At 38.1% G+C, this 8,712-nt stretch overlaps 2 protein-coding genes across 2 annotated transcripts; one reads left to right on the plus strand and one right to left on the minus strand.

Annotated features, from left to right (window-relative positions):
• Positions 1–1,258: 1,258 nt before the first annotated feature.
• LOC117633891 lies at positions 1,259–5,903 on the minus strand. The gene is made up of 8 exons (XM_034367727.1): positions 5,565–5,903; positions 5,067–5,197; positions 3,893–4,847; positions 3,427–3,518; positions 3,030–3,104; positions 2,504–2,565; positions 2,369–2,438; positions 1,259–2,196 (listed from the first exon to the last, which is right to left on the minus strand). Exons 1-8 carry the CDS (start codon positions 5,734–5,736, stop codon positions 1,456–1,458), a joined length of 2,298 nt encoding a protein of 765 aa, XP_034223618.1. The 5' UTR covers positions 5,737–5,903; the 3' UTR covers positions 1,259–1,455.
• Positions 5,904–7,543: 1,640 nt separating this feature from the next.
• Positions 7,544–8,306, plus strand: LOC117633892. Its single transcript, XM_034367728.1, has one exon. The coding sequence runs from the start codon at positions 7,750–7,752 to the stop codon at positions 8,140–8,142; it is 393 nt and encodes a 130-aa protein (XP_034223619.1). The 5' UTR covers positions 7,544–7,749; the 3' UTR covers positions 8,143–8,306.
• Positions 8,307–8,712: the final 406 nt, after the last annotated feature.

An 8,712-nucleotide genomic window follows, 5' to 3' on the forward strand; every position in this document is an offset into this window, starting at 1 on the left:
AGCCATTTTCATAAATTTTGGGAATATAAATTGCGGTTTTTCTTTTTCTTTTCGTATCATAAAAATTTAGTGAAGTTATTCATAAGCTTAATATTAGCACTACAATATATACAGTTAAATCATCTTTAAGTATGCAATAATCAATTGTCTACACATAAATATTAATAAAATTTAATAAGCTTTTAGAACTGCGCAATTTCTTTTTTTACATAACACTCATTGTACGTAAGTATATATCTTTTATTAGTCGCTATAATATTCATGATAGTATCTATTTCCCTCTTATCATCATAATATGCTATAACATCCCCTTTTTACTCCTTAATCAAGCATGCTTTTTGACTAACTTTTAGTGCTTTGGAATCAATTTGAAAAAAAAAGCAAGATGCCAAACTGCCAAACTTTGATTTCAATTAGAAGCTTAGAGGGAAAAATTCTAAAACAATTACATGTATTAGTATTACTATCTGTCAGGAAGTCACGGCGGAAGATCTTATTTAACCTATTTTTCTTTTTTCTTTTTTTCCATAAGTCGCTTCACATTGACTTCTTCAATCCTACTTTTACACGATATAAAATGCGTATCTCTGCCGTCGATTCATTGTTTAATTTTTAATTTTTGAGACAGTGGATAAAATTATTTTTAATATGGCAAGATGGGAAGTAAAGACAAATAAGGCTCAATATCGAAAAATATAGTAAGTACATCTTAAATGATTCCAGTAATCACACATTAACATATGATTCACGACTATGATAAACCCCTATAAGTATTTGAGCTCTCTGGTTTAATAATTTTTCTTCTTTTTACTTGAATTTGAAAGTAAGATGAGATACATAAAAGTTCAAAATTCTATTTGAGACTGCTCATGAGAAAAAGCAAAATAGTGATATCTCCATTACGGTTTGAAAGAGCTAAAAATAACTTTCTGTTAGTGTTTGACAGAAAATCTTAAAAATGTTTCTTTCTTTGAATTGCCTTAAAAGGACAAGACTTTCCCTTTGGTCGGAGATAGCAAAACAATGATATCTCCGCCGCGAGTAAGTTTTTCTCTTTGAAAGGCTCATGTTGTATTAGTGATTGAATCACCTTCCAATGTTTAACACATTCTTCCCTCACATTTTGTCAAATTTGAAAGCGGATGTTCTTCCATGACCATGTTTATCTCTCACAAGACAAGCCCATGTGAGAAAACCAGCCTTAAAAAGACCTTTATTAACTTTGCTGCAAATTGCAACAAGGCTTCAAAATCACGAATAAAGACGGAACGAAACCGAGCACACGTTTTCTTTTCAATGATAAAAGTAGAACGTACAGACAGATCTATGGTGTGAGTAAAAGACAACTAATAAGCTAACATAATGGTAACACATGTATGTGCAGAATTAGCAGAACTACAAGGAAACGAAATTGAAATTGAAATTAGCTTAGCAATATCAACAACACATAATATCTTAACCTGAGGCACCTAATCCCCTCGATTTTGGTAGCCTGACTGCAGCCAGAGGGTTGACGATGCCTTGTGAATCTTTCCCCAAACCCATGCCTTCAACAAAACCCATCTTTGCCATCATCTTTGATCCAAAGCCTTTGGTATGTTTTTCAAAAGATCCAACTCTCTGAGGTTGAGAAACTCTTTGAGATTGAGCTTTGTTTTTCACTGGATTACTCTTTACTGGGGTGTTATTTACTGGAAGGTCAACGGTGTTGGAAAATTCCACACCCAACCCAAGTGATTTAGGCCGTTGGATCACTTCAATGGGCGCTGCCATACCTTGTCCATCTTTTCCTAATCCACCACCTTCAATAAATCCCATTTTAGCCAACATTTTTGATCCAAAACCCTTAGTGTGTACCTCAAACGAATGAAACTCAGCTGCTTCAACAACATCCTTATTTTTAGAACTTGGGTCTATTGAATCAACAGTTGTGCTCTCAGTCGCTGATTGCATCAAGCCACTTGACACAAACGATACCGGTTGATTGGCATATGAATCCATTTTTCCACCAAGTTTCTGTTCATAGGCTCTGCCACTGCCACGCTTGGCCGCGATCTTCGGAGTCTTTCTTTGAGTGTAATGTTTAGATTCTGGTGGCTTTAAATCAATTCCTTTTCCAATTTTCTTTGACCTGCTTTTGTCTCCACGGGGCTCGACAACAGAAAAATCAGCATCCTCCATGTCAACTCCAATCAGCTGAAATACAGAAAATAATCACTCAATTTTGCTGCACAGATATATATAGGATCCAAGCATATAGTGACACAATTCACAGCAGAACCAGAAAGGCAATGAGAAACAAATAAAATATGAATAAAAAAGAGCCAGACCAGGCAACACGTAATTATAACTATGAAATCTAATGAACCTTTTCAAGACGAAGTTTATCACTTGCTGATGGCATGCCTGTGTGTTGTGTCCGCATCACTGTTACAAATCTGAGAAAAGAAAAAACATCAATACCATGTTTTCCTTTTGTAGAAAACAAAAGGAAATTATGTACCTCTTCTTGCCAGATCCTTGGCAGGAACTCCTCAGGCGATAAATTGCTGCTAATCGTTGCACCTAAAATATCAAAAGCACTATCTATCAAAGAAAGACTTTGATGGACACTCCTTCAAGGGATTTTTAAGCACACTCAAAAATGGCTACAGAACTTAGGTTAAACCCTAGCTTTTCTTTTGTTATATTGCGGTCAAGAATCTGAGACATGGTAACAAAAATTTAGGCTTAAAGCTTACAAGAAATCTCTAAATTTCAATGCTTTGGCATGAGTTTTGAGTGTGTGCGTGTGTGAGTGTGTGTGTGTGTGCGCGCGCGCGCGCGCAGAGAGAGAGAGAGAGAGAGAGAGAGAGAGAGAGAGAGAGAGTTAAACCAATTTCAATTTCAACAAAAGTTACAAAATTAAGCACCTCAAACAATATTCCACTAAATAAAATTCCTAGATGATCCATGCAAGCAGAAGTGCAAAAATTGAAACTGCAAGGATTTACAAATTGCAACTTAAAAGATAAATTAAAATTATGTACCTGGGCACAATCCCGGGAATGCATAGGTTGAAAAGAAAACATATCCACTCCATCCAAAACAATCTGCTCTATTTTCTACAATAGAAAAGAACAAAGCTGTAAGATAGTGTGTGGTTGCTAGAATGAATAACAAAAATGCAATTTGAGAGGAATGAAATAAAATCAAAATAAGGAACATAGAGAGTTAAAAATCACCAATGAATGTAATTGGTACCATCCAAGGTTCATTCCCGTTAACCGGACACTACCTAAGTTCTTTGAGAGAGTCAAATGTTTAGAACCGGCATGGACAGCTCTATTTATATTCACAATCTAACTAAAACGCATTACACCATATATACTACATGAGTATACTGATTGGTACACAACTTCACTGAAAAAAAAAAAAAAAATTTACCAAATTGATTTGCTCAAGATCAAGACCTCGCCGTAGCATTCTCTCCCTACGCTTCACAGCAATCATTTCTTTACGATGTTTCTTTTTCGTACCTGAACGGAAAGTTAGAACAATAAATAGTATGAGGTGAAAGCATGAAGGACAATCCACCAAAAAAATTACGATATTTTATTTTTCTTTACAATGTTTCTTTTTCATACCTGAACGCAAAGTTAGAACAATAAATAGTATGAGGCAAAAGCATGAAGGACAATCCTATCTATCTACTTTTCATCAAATTCCATCTCAAAAAGGATACTAGGACTGCTAGAAATTATGGAATATAAGAGCAAATGTCAGAGACATATTAACTTGGTGCTCAAAGAGAGCCATATCACATCCCCTTCATGGAAAAGATGCATGTTAACCAAGTTAAATATATGAAAGCAAAACTTATAGAGATAAGCATATCTTAGCAATCTTATACCAGGAAAATGTCTTGAGAATTTACTCCTTTGAGCTTCTGAAGGCCAAGATTGAGGAAACCTAGCGACGGGCTTCTTTTTTGCCAAAACAGTTCTCGGATCCTTTACAAGCATTAGGGCATCTATAGCCAAAGACTTAGCATGTCTTTCCGTCACATTGTATTTCTTCTGTGAATGGACCTTCCTCCTACCATATTCTCTAGATGCATCCTGAAGAGCAATTCCGCCCAACTTCTGTAAAGTCTCATCAAAGCCACTCCTCAAAGAGGTATGCTTATCCGGATCATCCAATTCCTGTCCTACCAACCATTTGGAACTTAAAATGCTGGCACTCCCTCCAATTCCCTCTAAATAATCTTCTGCAACCTCATCATCTATATCTGAATCACTATCAGACGTGTCTTCAGAATCTTCACTTTCAGAGGATCCAAGTATTCCTCCTGGCTCAGAAGAGCCTGAGCTTCCTTCATATGGTGAATCTCCATTTTCACCTTCTTCACTTTCTTCATCAGAAATATCTTGGGTGTATAATTTCATGCCTCCAATTGACAAAAATCCTGAGTTTTTCATAGGATACATGTTTGTTGGCAGCTCTTCAGCCATCTCATCGCCAACTTCACAATCCATCCCTTCATTGACATCCATATCTTTCTCAGAAGACAACGAATCAAAACATGAATCTTCTGGCTCTTCCATTTGCTTTGACGAAGCTTCAATACCACTTGCAGTTCCCTCAAGTTCATCATAGAACCCCAACCCTCTATGAGAGCTTTCACCTAACACAAAACTTGAACCGTATTGATATGTAAATTCCACTTCGTGGGGACTTGAAGCTACTGTCTGGTCCACATGCGCTACAATTTGGGTATTCTTGAAATCAACTAAAACCAAAGGGCAGGACTCGTCCGTACTTTTACCTACATCATTGCCCTCATGTAGTCCTGGATGCAAACCTTCCTGTTCACCATCAAAGCATATTGAAACCAAGTCCATTAAAAAAAAAAAAAAATTGAAAGACAGGAAAATCAGTTTCAATCTCATAATTGTCTCCCTCTAAACATAAATTTAGCTCGTTTGCTCTCTGACATTGCTGAGGTTGCATCCTGACAGCTAAAAATGTATTTAACAAGATAAACTGTAAAAGAAATGTTTAAAAGAAGAAGAAATAGGACACACCTGACCTTCAACGGAAGGATACTGATATCCTATAGCATTAACATTAGATTTCCGAGACTCACTTTTAGAAGCAGAAGCTACTTTTGCTCCCGATTTTGAGGCAGATTTGTTATTCGAACTCGGATTTTTCCCTGAAATTCAGAACCAAAACGAAATCCAAAACAGAAGCACATAGGAAATCGAATCAGAACAAATGGAAAAATAGAAGCAATTACAAGTCCAATCTCTTAAATCCCTGTTTGGTCGCTCAGAAAAATTTAGGAAACAACAAAAACGAATTAAAAAAACTAAGAACTTTTTCCATTGTAGGACGGTAATATGAAATCAATTCTTACCCAGTTCATCAAAACAAACAAATTTTGGCTATCTGATGTAAGAATCTTCAGTTCAATATAGGTTAAAAATGAATCAAAACTTTCATTTTCCATCTCACTTTCCTCTGTTTTTCCCAGGAATCAATTAGCAAAGTATGATAATTGATAGAGATAAAGGAAGGACCTCGAAGAGAGGTTTGAGGGGATGACCAATCAGATAAAACACCACCCTCCACAAACGGAGCTCCTCGAGCATTGGATTTTGATGAAGATGACGACGATGCTCTTCTGCTGCTCCAAGTTACTTTGTTGTTATCATTGGTGTTGGGTCTTCTTCTTCCTCTTCCTCCCGCCATAGCTGCGCGTTTTGCCTCCACGGAGAAACGGAAACTCAGATGATATATGTTCAGTTGGAGCTTTGGATACACAGAGAAGGGTCTTCTGGATCTGGATGGTCGCAGTCAAAGCCCATGCGTGCGGTTCTATGACCGTCGGGGAGATCAAACCAGTCAATACTTGTAGAATCATGCAGTAGAATATGCTTAGCAGAAACCATGAGGCCTGCTCGAAAAATGGTCCAACCCTACCAGCAAGGCAAAAAGGTCCGAGCCCAAATTCAAGTGGGCCTGTACTGACTAATTCAATTTGCGATCTGTTCTTGGATTTAGCGGCTGCAGTCTTCTTCTGTACGGGTTGGCCCGAAGCAGGACTCGGCCTTTTCTTCCCCCTTAATGCTGCCATAATGGGCAGAGGACCATAGCCCAGCTGGATAGATGCAAAGGCGTATATACGTACCACAAAGTTGGTAGTTGATTGATGATGAGGTGTAAAAGAAAAATTGGGTTTTCTCCTCCCTTTGATTTGATGATTAGTTGGTTATTAGTTGGTTATTAGTTTGTTAATATTGAATGTATGTTTTATTTGCTGGTTGTGGTTGCGGTTGCCAATTAATGGTGTAAGACTAATGATGAGCAGAGGCAGTTGGAAGAAGAAAACCGATGAATTAAATAGACGTGAACTCCAAGTGGGGGGCATCACCAAGATTCATATTGGCATGGCAGCGGCAGATATTGACATTGGTACTAGATATTTTTATAAATTTATTATTACAAATATGATAGACGGTCCAAAAACCTCCCCTCTACAAGTAACTACAATGTTTGCCAACTTTATTAACTCCAAAGTTTTTCACTAGGCTGACTCACTGACTGACAGGTGGGGTGGCAACTACAATCTGCAATATCATTGTTCAATGTTGACTTAGCTGTTTATTATGACGCATCTAATTTGTAGGTACGGCAGGCCCAATTACTCTTAATTTCTTTTTTTTTTCTTTTTCCTGCAGTATATGTAAATTGCATTGATTCACTGGAGCCCCTCCTCCTCTAGAGGCTGAAAAACTTGTATAAAATGGGAATAATGTAGTTTTGCAATTTTTGACTAATTACAGTTTGTTATATAAAAAAATTATTACACGTGACATATCATAATTAACCAAATTAACAAAATAGTGTTATTCCCGTATTATATAAGTGTTTCTCCTGAGGAGGTGTCCTCTTCCATGGCGCTCTCACAATGCTTGCTTCCAGTCTCACGTGATATGACAGAAACAATTCGTCCGTATGTTGCTGCTGCTGCCGCATGCTACTTGGTTTCTAGAGACTAGATCCGATCCCAAATTCTAATTAATTTATCTTTAGATGAATATTAATTTTCATTATCGTCTATAATTAAGTGATGAAAGTTGGCTGGCTCCTAATCCCAAGAAGCAAAGCAAAACCCATTTTACAGTTTTACATGCTACAACACTTGTTAGGTGTTGTTGGTTGAGAATCTGGAATGAAATCAGGGACCAAAATGTTAAAATGCATGAATATATCTGCTTTAATTCTGCACAAGGCACCATTTCATTTCTTCATTTTCAAGCTACATTAATATATCCTGAATTAATATTATGAATTTTGTATTTGTTGGTAACTTGAGACCCTAATTTCTCTCCTAACTCTTGGTAGACACATGGACAATTGCATGCCAAGCCTCGTGGACATGTACTGAGTCCATTAACCGACCAAAACACACGGCGGCTTCAACGCTTAATTTACTGCCGCATATGCCGATACATTATACATACATACATAGACAGCAAACCCAAAAGCTGACAACCAACTTTTGTCTTGGCACCGAAACCTTGTAGTTTTCCACTATATAACTACCCGACGCCCATAGTCTATAAATGCCCACCTCTCTTCCCAGTAACCCCTAAAAACTTCTTTCTTTTAGAGGGTGGCGGTGGTGGTGGTGCACAACATTATTGTTTTGTCATTGTGACCTGTTCCAAAACAGAAAAAAAATAAAATCAAGAGCACCGCATGGCCGCCACGGGAGCCGCCGCGGACGGGCTATTCCGGTGCGTTTACGAGGGGTGCATCGCAGGGTCTGATGTAGGGGTGGAGCGGAGGCCTTACCACCGCAACTGCGGGTGCGCGCTGCATAACAAGTCACGTAACAAACAATGTACGCAGGGAGGGCCTAAGTGCAAGAAGGTGTCCTATCCAATGAGGCGGGCTTGGAGCGAGGGCTCTTTGGCATTGGTGGCTGCTTCTTCTGCTCACTCCTCACCCTCTTCTTCACCTGCTCAGCATCATCATGTGGTGGCGGTGGGGAGGCAGCAGCAGCAGCAGCAGCATCCTCAATTGGGTACTTTGTGTGATGATGATCAGGAGGAGGAAGAAGATGAGAATATTGTTTTCTTCAAGGTTTGATTTGTACTAGTCTATATATGATGATGAGTACTAAATACTACTACTCTTTTGATCCTCATTACAAATAAGTACATATACTCTGTTCTAATAACTATTGGAGCCCAGTTGACAGATTTCACAATCAAGTTTTGTAATTATGAACTAATTTTTGAGTACTTTCTAGATTTTTGGTGGATCCTCCTCTTGTTCCTCGATCTCCATGATTCAAATCAAAACCGAAATTGGGGATTTGGGTGCTGATATTCCATTGGAACCAGTGCCATAAACATATAAAAATTGTAAACATATATATGCCTCATATCAGATGGGATATTTGATCAGGTTTTTCTGGAGTTTCCTGGATCCAAGATTAAATTGCAGTGGAGTTAGGTAGCAGAAAGAAAAGAAAGGCTCGAGTTAAAGAGTAGTGGTCCAGTCCAGTCCAGGTTGTAAATTGGAATAATCAGCCTTTGACGTGTGTGTGTTTAGCAAATAATCAAATTAAATGCGAATAAAATTATAGAATACAAATGGTGCAGCAACAGCCACACACGTATTCTTGGCTGGATGGCTCCTTTGGTCGGCTACTAG

The sequence above is a fragment of the Prunus dulcis genome, chromosome 7 (assembly GCF_902201215.1).
Source record: "Prunus dulcis chromosome 7, ALMONDv2, whole genome shotgun sequence".
Lineage (NCBI taxonomy): Eukaryota > Viridiplantae > Streptophyta > Magnoliopsida > Rosales > Rosaceae > Prunus > Prunus dulcis.

Coding starts and splice junctions, on each gene's coding strand:
- LOC117633891 (XM_034367727.1), bottom strand. CDS start 5,736: ATGGCGGGAGGAAGAGGAAGAAGAAGACCCAACACCAATGATAACAAC. Junction 5,198..5,564: donor CCCTCAAACCTCTCTTCGAG/GTCCTTCCTTTA, acceptor TCTGAATTTCAG/GGAAAAATCCGAGTTCGAAT. Junction 2,566..3,029: donor ATTCCCGGGATTGTGCCCAG/GTACATAATTTT, acceptor TTGATATTTTAG/GTGCAACGATTAGCAGCAAT.
- LOC117633892 (XM_034367728.1), top strand. CDS start 7,750: ATGGCCGCCACGGGAGCCGCCGCGGACGGGCTATTCCGGTGCGTTTAC.